Source organism: Podarcis tiliguerta (genome assembly GCF_965153285.1).
Source record: "Podarcis tiliguerta genome assembly, chromosome: Z".
Classification (NCBI taxonomy): Eukaryota; Metazoa; Chordata; class Lepidosauria; order Squamata; family Lacertidae; genus Podarcis; species Podarcis tiliguerta.
This window is the reverse complement of record NC_139553.1, coordinates 25,990,945-26,009,067: the sequence shown is the minus strand read 5'-3', so window position 1 is coordinate 26,009,067 and position 18,123 is coordinate 25,990,945. Positions and strand designations below refer to the sequence as shown.

Sequence of the window (18,123 nt, the reverse complement as noted above, 5' to 3'; positions counted from 1 at the left end):
GCTCCTCAAAAGGAAGCAAAGGGGGTTGAAGGGGCTTAGATCTTGCTTTGCACACAGGTGTCATCTTGGGCATCTACTGTCAGCACAGCCTTCCTGATCTAGATTGGCCAGTAGTCTGACTCTGTGTAAGGCAGGTTCCTATGTTTCATTAGATCAAAGGCTGCATTCAGTGCCTACAGATGCACCAGGAGGTAGACGATATACATATATAATATTGCTTGATTTCAAAAACAAACAAGCAGCAAATCTCCAAGCAGATAAAACATCTCTAAGGAGATAAAAACATCAGAATTAAAATTTAAAAATAGGTATTAAAAAGAGTAAAAGTAAAATCAATTTAATTTTAAAACCAATTTAATTTAATTTAATTAATTAAACCAACACTAATTAAACTAATTTAATTAATTAAACCAACATGTTTCAAGCATGAGTCGAAACATGGCTTATAAGGAGCCTTATAGGGAATCTGACCACTGACCCATCTATCTCAGCATTGCTTAATACTGGATAAAGGTTTCCAAACAAAATGGTAACACAGTCCTTTGCCTACAGGATTACAATCTACATTTTTATTTACCAGCCATTTTTAATGGCTATGTTTAATCTGTATTAAAGTTCTAGTCTGCAATCCTATGCCCATTTACTTGGGAGTGAATTGAATGGGACCAATTTATTGGGGGTGGGGAGAGGCTGTGCTGTTGAAGGCTTATTGCTCGATTTGCTAATTTGTTGTGGACATTGGTTTTTGTTGTTTTATTTGTATCTGGTATGAATTTTTTTTAGTATTATTCTTACCTATCTCGCATTGCAACGTGCAGCACAGCCCTCTCAAGTAAATTCAGCCATAAAAGTGGCCGGCAGAATGGTTTGTGTCTTACAGCCCAGCGCCATTGAACTGCATACTATTCCTATCTTGAGCTGGCAGTGCGTGGTTTAGTCACTCAGTTATTATTAATTCTACACCGGGCATAGTTGCCAGTCTCAACCTCTGCTTTGCTCTCCGTGACTCTTGATTCTCCGGAGCTGATCTGTTAGCAAATGGGGGCGGGGGTGTTTTTGTTTTTATAGAGATCTTATTCTTTGTTGGGAGAGGTTGTCTGAGTTTTATTATTTTAAGGGCGCTTCACTTCTAAACAATGTGGTAACGGCAAAACCAACAATATCCTGCAGGCTCCTCTCTTCTGGGCAGTACAGTAAGCTGCTGATGCCAATGATGAGTCAGACTGTTTGGTGCTGATGCTGCTGCCATTTCATCAGTTCTGTGATCTCGCCTGCATCTCTCCCCTTCGCTGCCCCTCCATCTTTGAAGCGCTGGGTATCTTTTTTTTCCGGGGGGAGGGGGGTCAGAACGCAAACAGGAAGGTGGATGTTCTCTACTCTCTTGGAGGCAAACGAAACCCACCTGGTGCTAACCAGATGTCCTTGAGAAGCATCCCTCCTTCCTCCTGACATATTTCCGACGGAAAGCTTCAAGGTAACTGCCTTGCCAGGTCCTTCGCTCCCCTCTGCCTCGTAAGAAGGCCCGCACGGGCTTGGAGCATCCGGCCTGCCTTACGTGGAGGATGGAGCCTTGTTCGAGGACAATATTCCTAAGAGCCTTCCTCCTGCAGCTCTCCGAGGACCGGTTGCCTGGCGGATCCCTGGGGGAGCGCTGAGACAGCAGCCGGGAGGTCGTCTTGCTGAGAGCCTTTTGTGGGGGCTTGGGCTAAAAACAAAGAAACAAGAAGAACAGCAACCCACCACCACCGAAGCCAAGGGCTTGAGAAAGAGGAGAGGAGGGGCGCGCGCGTTTTCTGTCATTGCAAACGGCAAGACCCCTTCCTTGGCAAAAATGAGAGGGGCGGCTCTTCGGCTGAGCGGTGTGACGGGCTGACGGTCAGAAAGGATGCGTTGTTATTGTCTTGCTTAAAAGAAATGTGCTGCTTTGGCTCGAGGGAAGGGGAGAGAAGGCGCTTAGGTGGGGAGTCTCAAACCCCCTGACCTTTCCGTCCACTTTCAGCGGGAACATTTGTGAAGTGTGTGTGTGTGTGTGTGTGTGTGTGTGTGTGTGTGTGTGTGTAGAACACCGGCAGCACCAGCCTAGGAGTCTACTCCCACGCGGCCACGTTCTGTAGGACCTGCCCCTCTTCCTCTTCCTCCTCCTCCAGAGAAGACCTCCTGCGACAAGGACCGCGTCGCTTCCCCCTTTTTCTCCCCTGCTCGCTCGCTCTCCCAGGAGACGAGAAGAAGCCGCAAAAGGGGACGGAAGAGGAACGCCGCCCAGTGGCCGGTGCGTGCGCGCCGGCGCGCTCCTCAACCAGTCCTCGCTCTCCAACGCTGCGCCCCATCCGCCTTGCGGGCCGCCGGGAGCGCAGCCTCGAGTTGCTAGAGGTGGCGGGGGACCCTCCTGGGTCGGGTATGAAAGGCTTGTATTAGGCTCGCTCCTGCTTCCCTGCGCCAAGCTTGTGTGCCTCGACGGAAGACGCTGCGCCTCCGGCATCCGCGTGGTTGGTCTCTCCGGGGGCGAAGACGCAGCGGCGGCGGCACCGACACCACCAAGCGCCGGCTCCGGAGCTACCCCGCCTGGGGAAGGTGGAGCATGGAGGCCATTTGGCTCTACCAGTTCCGCCTGATCGTCATTGGGGACTCCACCGTGGGCAAATCCTGCCTCATCCGCCGCTTCACCGAAGGGCGCTTCGCCCAAGTCTCCGACCCCACCGTGGGTGTGGATTTCTTCTCCCGCTTGGTGGAGATAGAGCCAGGCAAAAGAATCAAGCTGCAGATCTGGGACACCGCCGGACAGGAGAGATTCAGGTGAGGAGGAGCCACTTTTGAGGATGGGGCTTGGGGACTGGGGGGGGGGGGATGTCGTGTGCGGATGGAGGGCGAGTGGCAGGTCGGCGCGGCGGAGGCTGCAACTGCGCCCCGAGTTCTGTCCCTTTTACCCCCCGCCACCGTCACCATCATAAACATCTTTGCTCTTCTGCAAAACAGCCTTCATTGTGAAGGATGGTGGAAGATCCGGACGGCTGGGTGGCGGTTTGGTTTTGCTTTGTCGTTGAAGATGGAGGAGCCAGAGTAGGAGGGAAGAAGAGACACCTTGCTGCGGGTGGGGGGCCTTGGGGTGGGTGGGGTCCGGGTTCCAAGTGGGATCTCACAGCAGGTCACACAACAACACCCAGCTTCCTCCCCTCCCTCACCCCTATCCTCCTAACAGCTGTTCATTGTATCCTGAAGGGAGCCAGAAGCACAACAAAGGCTGCTGAGGAGCGCCCCTCCTCTCAAAGAAACATAAGCAGCAGCCTTCTACCGAGCCAGAATATTGGTCCATTTGGCTCCATGTTGTCCACACTGACTGGCAGTGGTTCTCCAAGGTTTCAGGCAGGGGTCTCCCCAGCCCTACCTGCAGAGCCTGGGGTCTTCTGGTAGCTCTGCTGCTGAGCTCCAGCCCTTCCCTGCACTCTCCATCCTCCATGTCTGGGCTGATACTGCAGAGGTTTTGTACTAGATTTATTCAAGAAAACTTTCCCACAGTGCAGATTTGTAGGCCACAAGCAACCATCTTGGACAGGAAGAAAGAGACTCTGGCCTTAACAATTTCTCAGGGTCGGGCTTCGCTTCCCTGTCCCACCTGCCCAAGTAAGGGTCTCCTAATGTAAAGAGAGAAGAAAACCAGGCCACTGGGTATCTCATATGCAGGCTTTCCACATGCGTCAAGGAGCTTTGATGCAGTGGTGTCTTCAAACAGAAGATTCTCAGTGTGTCTTCCCAAGTGGTACAGCCCTCTCCCTTGAGAGTACTGTACCACATGCCTGTAAAAACATCTAGGTCCATTCTTAATAGACACCAGGTGTGAGGAACATTTGGCCTTCCAGCTGTCACTGAACTACAGCTCCCATCAGCCAGTGGATGGGGGTGATGGGACTTGTAGTTCAGCAAGTTCTGGAGGGCCAAAGGTTTCCCGCACCTGATATGCACATACATGAGCTACTCATTGAACAAGGCCTTGAGGATATAACGACTTCTGAAATTGTGTCACCATGAGGACTTTGTGGATTGTGGTCGCTTTCCTCCCCACAACACCCTTGCTAAACTATTTGGCCAACACATTTCCAAATCTCTCTCCATAACTAACCACAAGAACTATAAAATGTTAAGCTATGTTCCTGGATGCTGAATCTCAGAGCTATGTCAAGAGCAGGCAGCCAAGCACCAAACTGGCTTGAGGGAGCAACATGTGATTTGCAGACTAAATGTTGCCCAGTCAGCAGATGCCCCTCCTGGCCTTTTTCCTGCCCCATGATTGAAAAATGTGTTTATGAGGGACAAAGCAACCCTCTCTCACTAAAATTGCACTTCTCCACCCATTTCTGACCCTACATAAAGGAAGGAAGGAAACTGTGCACCGTCTCATTTTTCCACGCCCCCTCCCCAATAAACCTGGGTGTGGATGTATAATTGCTTCTGTATACGTGGTGTCTCCATTCTCTTAGGTGAAAGCAAGCTACTGTATTTTTCCGTGTATAACATGCCCCCGTGTATAAGATGCCCCCTATTTTTGGGAACACAAAAAATATAGGACTACCCCCCTTTTTAACATTAGTTTTTTAGTAAAAAAAAAAACACCTAGTCTTATATACGGAAAAGTTCAGTAATTCTTTATTACATTTGTACCCCACATTTCCTCCAAGGAGTTCTAAGCCAGTTCTGTCCTCTCATCCATTTTATCCACCCAGCAACCCAACAAGGTAGGCTAGCCTGAGAGAATGATTAGACCAAAGTTACGCAATGAGTTTCATGGCTGTGTGGGGATTTGAACAGCACATTGGCCTCCAGTGTCAAGTTTTTAGTGCCCACAAAACTAATAAACCTTCAGCTTAATATATCTTGTGACTTTGTAACGCTGTTGCATTCAGACATTGTGATAAGCTATTTATTATGCTGGGAACAAGCCTCTCACAGGCTTGCATGCTCCCCCCCCCCTCCATTTCTGGCATGGCCTAGAGGAGGAATTTAGGAATTTTGCTTGCCCTCTACACATGAGATACATTTGGACAAGGATGAAGCCAATCTCCAGTTGCTACATGAGAAAGAATGGTTTTGTTTCACCAGTGATTACGCTGCAGGATGCTTAATTAGACTGTTTCCATTTAGGATCACCAAGGGTTGAATTCATTGTTTTTAATGAAAAAACAAGTCCCATTCTTCCAATTCACTTTAGTTATGGAAACAGATGGAAATTCAAGAAAATGAGCTCAGAAATATATTTGTATTTAATTTGTTTGGTTCATTCGTCATTCATTTCTGTTGGGATCATGGGAGCTAACTCCTAGGGGCCAAGGTCCCTTCACACACACCCCCAATGAAATATTTAGGGGTGCTGGCACTTCACAAAGATGATGGGTATTGCCATTCAAATGGGGGGGGGTGCCATGTCATGTGATCAATTATGTGGGGTGGCACTTAACTGCCCCCCATATTTTATTCAAGTTGCCCCCCCTGGTTGGGATGAAATATAGAAAACAGCCTGGGGGAGAAATAGTACAGGTCAGAGAAAGGTTATAGAGAAGAATGGGGACAGAGAGCAGAGAACTGACAGATATATATATATATATATATATATATATATATATATATATAAAATCTCTAAAATAGATAACCTGTCCAATCTGTCTGAAGATTAGCAAGTCTGATGATTAGGGTGGGTGAGGTGAAGAGGTGGCAGAATGCCTGAAAATTGCATGACATTAGGATGAAAAAGACAGAAGTTAGAAGCAGCAGAAGACCTACTGGGTCTCCCATTGAAATAAATGATGGGGCAGATGGAAAAGCAGAAAAGGAGTGCAATTGAACTGAATGCCAAAAAAGAATAAAGAATAAAAATGTTGTTTCCCTACTCCCCAAGAAATCACATGACATGCTGTGACCATTCCAGCTGTGCTGCTGGTCTTAACAGATGCTCTCTTGAGTCACCTTCCTCTTGGACCCTGATTTCTAGTCTTGGTCTGTCCCATTATTATTTGATTTAAATCTCATGGTTTCCACTTGCAGTGCACAGCTCTCTGGTGTACTTAGTCTGGATCATATCAAAGGCCTATCCAGTCCAGCTTCCTGGTTCCTATGGTAGCCAGTCAGATGCATCTGGGAAGCCTTCAAGCACAGACTAAAGGCAAGCACCCACTATCCCCAGTAGACAACACTAAGTGCCATAGTGCTGGGAACCTGGAAGCTGCAAAGAGCCATCTTGGCTATACTTATCCTTCATCAACTTATCTAACCCCCTTAATGCAGAGGTTTTCTGCCTGTTTGAGTCCATGGCTCCCTTGACCAACTACATTCTTTCTGCAGCACCCCTGTGGGGCTCAGGAGCCCAGTAATGTCACCCCTTGCCTGCAGAACTGGCAGCTTCTCACACTTTTTGAAACACCCTCCATTGTAGAGTGTCCCCTCAGCCTCCTCTCCTCTCCCATCTCCTTGGGAGTCCCCCGGGAAGCTTCTCCCTGTTCCAAAGAGAGGTGGCTCCTCACGCTGCCCCACAGGGGCCTGGGACGTGTCTGTCCATTCCCAACAGCAAGGGTTGGTGGACTGGCTGGCTGGGCTCCCTCACCCACTTGCTTGCTTACTCCGAGGCCGCCTCAGCTCCTGGCAACCAGCACCCCCTGACCAGCCTCAGAGGCACCATTCACCTGGAGAGCTTGTAGCCAGGGCTGCTGCAACAAACAGCTGTGCAAGCTGTTTGGGAGGCAGACACACGAGAGGGTATTATTATTATTATTATTATTATTATTATTATTATTATTATTATTTGAATTTATATACCACCCTATACCCAGAGGTCTCAGGGTGGTTAACAGAACAAGATCAACATAAAACACATAATATATATAATCAAAATAAAATCAACAACCCAATAACACCCCTCCCCCCAAAAAAAAGAGCATAGGATGTCAATCAGATCAACCAAAGGCCTGGTTAAAAAGGAACATTTTTGCCTGGCACCTAAAGGTGTATAATGAAGGTGAACATCCCAGGGGAGAGCATTCCACAGATGGGAAGCCACTGCAGAAAAGGCCTCTTCTCATGTTGCCACCCTCCGGACCTCTCGAGGAGGGGGCACACAAAGGAGGGTCTCAGAAGATGATCTCATGGTCCAGGTAGGTTCATATGAAAAGAGGCAGTTCTTGAGGTATTGAGGTCCTGAGTCATTTAAAGGCTTTATGGGTTAAAATCAGCACTTTTAATTGGGCCCATGAAACTAATTGGTAGCCAGTACAGTCGGACCAGAATCGGCGTAATATGCTCAAACTGTCTTGCTCCGGTGAGCAACCTGGCTGCTGAATTCTGCACTAGCTGAAGTTTCCGAACTATCTTCAGAGGCAGCCCTACATATAACACATTGCAATAATCTAACCCTGAGGTTACCAGAGCACAGACAACAGTAGTTAGGCTATCCCTGCCCAGATAGGGGTGTAGCTGAGCCACCAGCTGAAGCTGATGGAAGGCACTTTGGACCACTGAGGCCACTTGAGCCTTGAGTGACAGCAAAGGATCTAGGAGGACCCCCAAGCTATGAACCTGTTCCTTCAGAGGAATTGTAACCCCATCAAGAGCAGGCGACTTCCCACCCATCTGGTCTAGGGAACCACCCACTAACTGCCTCAGTCTTATCTGGATTGAGCTTCAGTTTGTTGGATCTCATCCAGTCCATTACCAAGGCAAGACACTGGTCCAGCACTTCTGCTGCCTCACCTGCAGATGTAAAGAAGAGATAGAGCTGAGTGTCATCAGCATACTGCTGACAACATACTCCGAACCTCCAGATAACCCCACCCAGCAGTTTCATGTAGATGTTAAACAATGTTGGGGATAGGATTGAGCTCTGCGGAACCCCACATTGATGGTTCCACTGGGTTGAAAAGCATTTCCCAAGCAACACCCTCTGGGAACAACCATTCAAGTAGGACTGGAACCACCGCAAAGCGGTGCCACTCACCCCTAGTTCAGATAGTCAATCCAGAAGGATACCATGGTCAACGGTATCGAAAGCCACTGAGAGGTCAAGAAGAGACATGTTTCCCTTCTCTCTCTCAACAGAGGTCATTATACAGGGCAACCAAAGCAGTTTCTGTGTCAAATCCAGGCCTAAACCCCGATTGAAATGGATCCAGAAAATCAGCTTCTTCCAAAAGCACCTGGATCTGGTCTGTGATCACTCACTCCAGAACCTTGCCCAGGAAAGGGAGATTAGCAACTGACTGGTAGATAGTTAGGCATCAGGGGGAAGGAAAGAGGGTCTGAGGCCACTTTTGCCTGGGGCATCCCTGGCCATCATTCAAGGCACCCCACGGCACACTGGTTGAAAACCATTGCTTTGCTTAAAGCCATCACCCCATCATTTGGCAGCAGGTTTCACAAACTATTTGTGTACTAAATGAAAAAATAAGAACATAAGGAGTTTTCTGCTCCATTCCCCCCCACCCCCCGGTCCCCTTCAAGTACTGTTGGGACTACAGCTCCCATCATCACTCACCATTGGCCATGATGGCTGGGGCTATTGGGAGCTGAAGTGTAGTAACATCCAGAAAGCTCTAGGTTATAGAAGGCTCATGAAAAGCAATGCTTCCCTGACCAGAATACAATTTCTGCATGCAAAAGGGCACCTTTGGACATCTCCTTAGATTCATAGGGATGTGTGGAACCTAGGAGTCTATTGAGTGTTCTATATACACCATTCACTTGCCAATTCCTAAAACCTAGCCAACCTCTGTATACCACATGCAGTGAGGGGGGTGAAGGGGTATGCATTGTCAAGAGTTTTGTTTACAGATACCTCCAAGTGACTCTAGTCTCTCCATATATTTTGAGGATGACGAACTAGCCGACTCTTGGCCCATCAGTTCAGTGGAAGCAGAGCCTGCTGGGAGAAACACCAAGACTTTATTGCCCTGTTTAGGCCTATGGCGGAATCTAGTGACAAAGCTATCTGCATCTCATGCAGAAGGTCCCCGGTTCAATGTCTAGGTAGGGCTGGAGAAAGACTCTTGTTTGAAACCTTGAAGAGGCACTGCCACTCAGTGTGAACTATACTGAGGCAGGTGGACTGGTGGTCAGCCATGATATAAGGCAGCAGCTTCTTATGTCCCTAAATTTTTATGTCCCTAAATTTCAGATTGCATGTGGGGGTTGGCATGTTTGAACGTGGGGCCAACATGAGGTAGTGAGCTTAGGTTTTGGAGCACCAGGCTTCACATCTCCACTCACTGGGTCACCTTGAGTCTGTCACAGTCTCCTAGCCTAACTTACCTCACAAGGTTGTTAATGAGGATAAAGCAGAGGGCAAGATTCATTTTCATTTTTTCCTGCTCCTTGGAGGTGGGTGGAATGTAAATGTAGTTAACAATATTGCACCCCCAACACAAGTAATAAAAGCAAGAAGTTCTCTCACATGTAGAAATCTAGTATACCAGGGAAAAGGGAAATATTATATGGGGTGGGCATTGAGTAATTAGACCTTTCGCTAGTTAAACAATCTGTGGCCTTCTAAACCACAACAGGGGGTTTATTGTTTGTTACTATGGTGTGAATATTTGTGTAAATCACCCTGTGATCCTTGGATGAAGGGAGGTATAGAAATTCAATTAATAATAAAACAACAACAACAACAACAACAACAACAACAACAACAACAGAGCAGCATTAAGATATACAGCTTCATACCTGCAACTTGGAGCGGTATAGCCCAGACAGAGTTACCGTGTGATTCTGCAAACACATATAAATTGCATCCATATATGCATTCCTTCTCTTTCCTCCAGCCCAATACATACATTGTATGTTACAGCCCACATGGTACCCAAGCAAATGGTCCGATTTCTGTAGTGAGGGTATACTCCCCAATTGTACACCTTATGTGGGGCGTTGCTGGTTTGAAATTGATCAGCGATTACTGGTCCTCTTTCTCATCACCTGTTCAGCTGAGATTTTATAAATGAGGAAACTGCTACTTAGGAAAATCTGGGATATTTTTTACTTTGCAAAATAGTAGATGTGGCCTGTGCAGAGCAGGCTTGGGACAGATGAAAAGTAAAACAAAAAAAAAAGTGGTTATAGAGGGAATGAAACAGTCACATTTTCCAATGTCTTATGGCAACAGTGACATTGGAGTAGAATCCAGACACTTTCTAGAATCAGTTTCTAGACTGCCCATTGAAAGATAAAAGTACTCACCAGCGCAAACCCTGTGTTGCTCTTGAATTTATTTATTTTTTAAATCAATACAGTTCTGAAAGGTTCAGTAAGTCTTCTTGATTCTATATTGTATTCAAACATAGAAAACCTGCTCCTTGGTCTTAGCAACCATCATGCAACTTTTGGACATAATATCTTAAGAGGTGTCCAGATTCATAATGCATAGACAAACAACTTTGCAGACTGTCTAAGAGAAAAAGATGGTGGGGCAGAGAATCTTTGTGTTGTCTTGTACAAACCCCCTTTATTTTGCTGTGTAGCACAAAAGGGCTGTGTTCTGGGTGGATTTGCACCTAACTGGCTATTTCAGATGCTCGAAACCAGCCTTTGCCACCAGCGTTTTCCTCTTGAAAATGATTCTCATTTCCTTCCTTGGGCTGCTGCTCTCTTCCAGATCAATTACCAGAGCCTACTACAGGAACTCAGTTGGCGGTCTGCTCCTCTTTGACATTACAAACCGCAGGTCCTTCCAGAATGTTCACGAGTGGCTAGAGGAGACCAAAGCGCACGTCCAGCCTTACCAGATCGTGTTCGTTTTGGTGGGCCACAAATGCGACCTAGACACTCAGCGGCAAGTCACCCGGCACGAGGCTGAAAAACTGGCCCTTGCTTATGGCATGAAGTACATTGAAACCTCCGCCCGGGATGCCATTAATGTGGAAAAAGCTTTCACCGACCTGACTCGAGACATATATGAGCTTGTTAAGAGAGGCGAAATTACTATCCAGGAGGGCTGGGAAGGGGTGAAGAGTGGGTTTGTCCCAAACGTAGTCCACTCCTCGGAAGAGGTGGTGAAATCAGACAGGAGATGTCTGTGCTAATTGCTTAACGAAAGCAAGGAGATATTATTGCTGAACTTTACTAACCAAAACATACCCTGCTATACAAACTTGTCGTGTGACAGAAGAGAATGTGACAGTAGTATGGCAAGTACCAATGCCTGGTGCTTTGAACCTCTGGAGAATAGAATCGTGAAGGGCTGTAACCCCCTGTTATGTAGGAATGAACCCAGATGCATGCTTATATTGTAGGAGATGGGGTAACGTTAAGAGCAGAAAAGATCCGATAGGGGTAGTAAATATCAGGGAATTTTACAAACCCTGTTTTAAATAAATCTGTCATTCAGTGCTTTGTGTTGAAGCCTATTAATATGAAACATATTCAGAGGAGGAGGAGAGACAGAAATCTTGGCTTATTATTATATATTTTTAGGAAGATTAAAACATAACATGGTTGCCATTCTTTTTATGAGAACGTGATGGTTAACACAAAGAGGAAAGCATATTTTGCAGAAGGGGCAAAGGCTTTCATGCCTACAATATTGCTGCAGTATAATCCAACTCTCTTTAAAAGGAAAGGGGGAAGTGTTAGATCACTCTTGTTAAAATGCAGTGCAATGAATAGAACTGTTAAAATGTGGTGCAATGAATAGAACACAGACTGGTGTTTTCCTGATCAAGCCAGACTTGGTGGTTCCAATTCCAGTAATTTGACAGACCAAACGTTTGTGCTAATTCTTCAGTTATTGAACTGGAAATGCTCCCCACTTCTGAATTTGCTGTAAAATCTGTTATCAGCAATGGTGAAATTCTCAGCCATATGCAGTCATACGGTATTTCTTAAATGGGAAATTATTTTATCCTAATTCAGAGAGGGATGCAGCCTTCCCACCAGTAGCAAGCTGCAGTGGGCAATTTTGGGTCTCTTAAAATACAAACTTCTTGCAAATAAGGCTGGGGAGGGAAGCAGGACTCATCAAAATGTAGAGCACAGACTTTTCCCAAAGAGCGGGAAGTGGGGGTGTTCTTTGTTTTGTTTTGTGGGGTGAATTTTTTTGGAAAACAAGTTCAAAAGGACTATCTGAAGGTGAAGCTGAACAGCAGGAGAGAGAGAACTAAGGAAGAGGGTGTGTGGTTAGGAAACCCACAGGAAAGCGGTCAGAAGAGCAAGAAGGAACGCTTTTACTTTGAAAGTAGAACTGGATAAAATGCTGGCCTACAAAGCTTCAAGTGGGCCTTTGTTTCAGGGTAAACTTGTTGAGTTCTGAATTAAGAAAGCAAGCAGTCCAAATGAATGAAGGTAAGCAATAACAGCCACCCTGAATACCTAGGAAGAAACTAATGTGTAGGCAAGATACACAGTGATATACATATGTGCAAAGAAAGGAAGCTTAATGTGTGTAATGGTCTAGATAGATATTAAGATGGAGGAAGCCTGGAAGCAGGAAGGGGGAGGAGAGAGAGAGAGAGAGAGAGAGAGAGAGAGAGAGAGAGAGAGAGAGAGAACACATCTGGAGAGCACCAAGTTGGGGAAGAATGTGGTATAATTATTTTGAATGAAATTAATCTATACCTTCACATGCGTTTCCACACTTTATACTTACAGAAGATCCTTTAAGAGAACCGCCCACATCATTACTTTGTAAAGATGCAGGTGAGTTTGAACTGGAAACAGAATTTTAAGTTTGGCACAACAGAGGTCATATTAGGTAGGGGTAATGCTAATACCGATGTCTTTATTTTCAATAATTAATTGGGTAACTAGCTTTTTAATAAACACCACTAATATCCACCTTGAGACAGGGAGAAAAAGTGGACGAGGGGCAGTTTGAAAAAGCCCTCCCCATCAAGTGTGTGTGTGTGTGTGTGCTTGCGCGCACACACACACACTTTTTGGAGGAGTGACGTTTTTTAAACTAGCTCTCATCTACTTTTATATACATTGGCCCATATAATATTTTGCTTCTCGTCATGTGATGATAATAATTACACAAATAGTCACATGACATTCACTGCCAGCCAGTCTTTTGTAGACTTGCAACAGCAATGGGATATGAACAGCATTTAATCTTGAGTCAAAAAAATAGCTAAAAACAATCCCCAATTAATCTAGTCCATTCTGACTTCCACTTTCATTGGAGTTAAGGAGAAATGTTTTGCCCAACCCATACAGATATTGCAAAGCAAGAATGCAATCAGTGAGGGAAGGGAGCCACAGACAAAATCAAAGGAAAATTATTATATTTTTCTGTGCTTGACGTTAGGGTTGAACCCAGGTATCAAAATAATTTTGAAGTTAACATCCTAGCAAACTCTAGGGTGGAAGAAAACTGGGGTTGTCACCCAAATAAAGTTGTTTTAGTCAATTTTATGAATTTTTATTGCATGGATTTCTAGAGATGCCTTGCTTAAATGCTGTTACTGCAAAAACAGCAGTGTATCTTGTGACACCTTAAAGAATGAAGGAATGTCACTTTTTAAAGTGTCACAGATTACAAGTTTCTAAAGTTTTCAAAAGAAAGAAACATACATTCTTTTTAGTTCAGGGTGGGGTAACCTGTGGCTCTCCACATGCTGTTAGACCCCAAATTTCATTAGACCAGCCAGCATAGCCAATGATCACGGATGCTGATCTAAACTTAGAACTGACCCTGATAGTGAATGGGAGAAACTGAGCTCAGTGATTATGCCATAAATGCTTTAGACTAGAGGAGGGATGAAGGACCTGTGGCCCTCCATATGTTGGTCAGGGATGATGGGAGTTGTGGTCCAACAACATCTGGAAGCCCAAAGATGCCCATATACTTGTTTTAGATATAATGCACAGCAGTTTTAGAGAATGGACAGCAGGCTTCATGGTTCTTCTGAAATGGCACTTTCCATCTATAGAAGAGCTTGCATTAGAAATTATTGTAAGATTAACAGACTACCCAATTACTTAGGGGCTCCTTTTCAGTTGATCAAAAAGCTTTTATAATCAATTAATCTAAGCAATTAACTTAACTGTTGCAGCCCTCTAGAAAAAACCAGTATCAGTTAATACTGAAGTTATATCATAAACATTGTAACCAAGTCTAATTTAAAACTTCCCATTTTCTGTCCTACCATAACTGAATTGAATTGAATATATATTTTATTTTAGATTGCTAAATTGACATGTTCATTTCATTCCAGGCATGTTCATTTTCAAACTTTTCGTCTTAGAACACAAGTTTCCCTTTTTTGTATGATATTATTGTGGTCTTTCATACTATTTATAACCTAAATAAGATACTGTTTATTCTTCTTTAACCAAAGCCTTGGTGGTTCCTATTTTCAATTCTAAAAAACCCAGATATGCCTAGGATCTTAAGTGTGCAGCTCCTTGCAACTTTTATCGCTTACCTTGACTTTATCTTTGTGATTATTTTTTTTAGTACAGCAAAATAATTTATCCTTTTTAACTTCATAAATATGCTGCACAGAACTAATTCATATGCTAGCTGTTAAAATTTTGGAAGAATCAGGAAAGGGAAAAGATAGTACATCTTCAACCCGGCGCATAGTTAAAACTATGGAATTCGTTCTCACAAGACATTGTAGAGGCCACTCTTTGGATGGCTTCTAAAGGGGAGAAGACTTTCAATGGAGGATAAGGCAATCAATGGCTACTAGCTATGACAGCTGTGTTCTGCCCCAGAATACAAGTTGCTGGGAGTCAGAAGTGGGCTCAGTGCTGTTGTACTCGAGTGCTGCTTATGGAATTCCCATTGTGGCCCTTTTTTTGCCACTGAAAGAACAGGATGTTAGACTAGATTGGGCCTTTGGCCTGATCCAACAGGGCTCTCCTTACATTCTTATGTAAATTCTACACAACATACTTAATGCAAATATATTGGCTCGAATCCAAAGAAAGTGAGCCATGATACTCAAGGACTGGTACAAATTAACAAGGCATAAATAAGTCACAACGGCACTTGTCCTCGAAAATTTGAAAAGGCAGGTGCCAGCGTAATTTTACTATTGGTCCTTAGATAGCCTTGGGGTTTGGTGGTCTTCTGGGCTAGACGTCTTGGGAAACCCGATTTTGCACCTGTATTTGGTTGCTAAACTGGAGTCATCTGGCCCTAGCCTTAGCATTTAGATCACCCACCGGCAGGACCTTTGCCCCTGGATAATATGAAATCAGCAACTTAACAAAGGTTTCTAATCTTTTCCACTTGCTATCGATGTCATTATTTAAGCTAGTTGGAGGAATATAAACATTTATAAATAACACTTTAGATCTTCCCCATGATATAAGTAAGGCCATTGCTAGTTGGTCTAGAGAGGGCAGCTCTTTACAGATGGCATTTATACACTGAGAAATCAAGATGCAAAACCCCACTTTTAGCCTTCCTGGGACTCTGCCAGGATAGCCCTAATTGAATAAGCATAAAAACCTTCCAGAACTGGAGTTTCTGCCACCCATGTCTCTTGAAGGGCGATAATGTTAAAGTTTTGGTGATAGAATGGAATATCTGTAGATTGAGAATGAAACTCAAAGCATTGTAATTAGCCTCAAATAGTTCTAGATAACCTCAAGGAGTTTTGGATGGCTTTCAAAGGGGCTTTAGAAGAGCCTCAAAGGAAGGGAGGGTGTTTAAAATGCTGTCCAGCAACTCCCGGAGTCCTTATCTGGCTGGGATATAAGCTTGTTTTCTGGGAGTGTGTCTTTTCCCCTTATTATTTTTTAAACGCTCCTACTCACTTTGCTGAGGCTCACAGGAGAGCCTCTTCAGAAACCTATTGTCCTATGGAGTTCAGAGCAGCACATTTAACTTTCTCTGGATTTGGGTCATTCCATTGAATCCATTATGATGACAACATGTTTATTTGGATTGGTACCAGCTTTCTGAAGTTGCAGAAAGGGGGCTCTCCTAAAATCCCTTTAACCAGAGACAGTAAGAGCATAAGGGCTTCTGTATGCCAAGAATGACCTCTCTCCTTCACATACTGATGGTACAAACCTAAGTGTGGCTACTAAGAAGCCAATTGCATTCTTCAGGACTCTCTCCCTGGTGTGTTTAGGACTGCAACCTTAATGTATTAAAATTTAGGTTTCATAAGCAAATCAGCATTGGATACATTTCAGTTCTACCCAACCCTCAAAAAGTACTCAAATACTATTTCCCTTCATGGCTTCAATCCTTTTAAGACATTTTTTATCTCTGTAAGGGACATGATAAAAAAATCTTACTCATCAATTAATCTTCTAATTAATCTTACTCTTTATTTATCCAAAGTCATTCTAGTGTAGTGAGAAAACATTTGTAACAGCAAATAAATACCCCAGGAAAAGCTATAGATTTATTTCTGCATTGTCATTAATTTGCCAAGCATTGATTTTTACCCCAGATTCAGGTATGTTTCAAGTTGGCTTTAAAAATGAATTCAGAATTAAACATTCTGCATAATAACCAATATTACTCACAATGGACCCATGTAAATCAAGGGACCTGCTCTGAGTAGGACCAACATTTGCTACAATTCTCTATTTATAAAACATTTATATGCTGATTTTTGGCTCTAAAATTTTTTGGACTGCCCTATTAGCTGCAAAAATACAGTTGAATCCAAAAGAAAGCAACTAGCATGAAGAATTCCAGCATCGTTTTACGATCCATAGACTAGCATACTGGCAAATTTCACTTTCGCCCAGAGCATTTGCTGTTTTTTACCATGATAGATATAGTTCAATAGCTGCCTGCCTCAATAAATACATTTTAAATACATAGAGGGAATAAAGTTTGGTCATGTTGGACTCTTTGATTTATAATGTATACTGCATTAGAGTTACAAAAGAAAGTAAAATGTATAGGAAATTTGATTGAAGACCTTTAAACGTACAATAATTCTGATCGAAACTCATGATGTAATCTCTTTCTAATGCCTTATATTTTTAGGCAACTTATATAAATGATCATCTGGGATGGGGGACTTCCTCCTGTACAAATAGAAGTGGGGTTTGACTTTGTAAAATGAAAAACCTCATATTTTTCTTGACTTGTTTTAGCATTTTGACTACTGCAAGATACACTGGAGGCTAATACTTTTAAAAAAGGCATTTTCTTTCATTTTCACTCTCTGGCAAAGACAGACAAAATAAAAACAAGCCTGTTGGTAAACTCACAATCTCAGTCTGCATGCTGGATTAAAAAATATATAAATCTCTCAGTACCTCCAGATTAAAATTATACTGTACACTTTCCCTAGCTTTCTGTTATATGCACTGTAATGAAATGTGACAAAAAAAAAACCCCCGCTGTATTTAGCTGTGTGTGAATGAAAACTATGCTTGTATCTAGCAAAATGGTTAATGTGATTATGTGACATTCAAAACTTGTAAAGGAAAATCCGTGTTTTTATTTCCTCTGCTGTTCCCCTCCCCACCCCACCCCATCAAACATCTGTATACAGCAACCATGGTGGTAAAAACCCAGTACAGAGTAGATTAATAATAAACATATGCACTGTTTTAACAGGATCCACTGGTGTTTTTAAGGTGCAGATATGAACAAGGTCTGTCTCCCACTATCCTGGGCATTTTCAAACTGGTATTCTTGTGCAAATCCACAATGAACGAATTATTCTATAGAGCCAGGATGGGAAATAGTCCATTTGAATCACTGCCAAGGCAATGCATTGTGAACTACAGGAAAGTCGCTAATTCCTGTATTGCACACAGCTGACATTTTAACTGAAATCAAGCAAATTATGACCTAGGAATTGCTGGTATATTGGACTGCTGCACTTCTGAAATGTCATTTGTGCAAGCTGCACAAACTTTTGAAAATCCAGACGTGGAAAACATTTGCTGACAAATGTACATCCTGTCAGAAATAATGTTGGGAGTCAACATCCTTGCAGTGCCTGTTGCCACACTCTAGCTGCCCCCCTCCCATTAAAAAAAGGCTTCTTGCTTTTAACACCCAACTGACACGGGAACACTAATGGGCCTTGTGGGAAATAAAGCTAGGGTATGCAGTGGCAGGATCTCCCTAGCTTTCCACAGTGTCTCAGAGCAATGCTGTATTGGGAGAACCGCTGGGCAGACAAATGGTGGTTAGACTCAGTAGGCCTGGTACAGCTCAGAGCA

The 18,123-nt window shown here is 43.9% G+C and overlaps 1 protein-coding gene across 1 annotated transcript; it reads left to right on the top strand.

Annotated features, from left to right (window-relative positions):
• Positions 1-1,207: 1,207 nt before the first annotated feature.
• Positions 1,208-17,509, top strand: RAB39B (RAB39B, member RAS oncogene family). The gene is made up of 3 exons (XM_083424096.1): positions 1,208-2,793; positions 10,622-14,652; positions 14,796-17,509. The coding sequence occupies exons 1-2, from the start codon at positions 2,579-2,581 to the stop codon at positions 11,046-11,048; spliced, it is 642 nt and encodes a 213-aa protein (XP_083280222.1). The 5' UTR covers positions 1,208-2,578; the 3' UTR covers positions 11,049-14,652; positions 14,796-17,509.
• Positions 17,510-18,123: the final 614 nt, after the last annotated feature.

Excerpts from the sequence above, each read along its gene's own strand:
- RAB39B (XM_083424096.1), top strand. The coding sequence starts at position 2,579 with ATGGAGGCCATTTGGCTCTACCAGTTCCGCCTGATCGTCATTGGGGAC. Across the intron at positions 2,794-10,621 it reads GCCGGACAGGAGAGATTCAG|ATCAATTACCAGAGCCTACT; the intron begins GTGAGGAGGAGC and ends GCTCTCTTCCAG.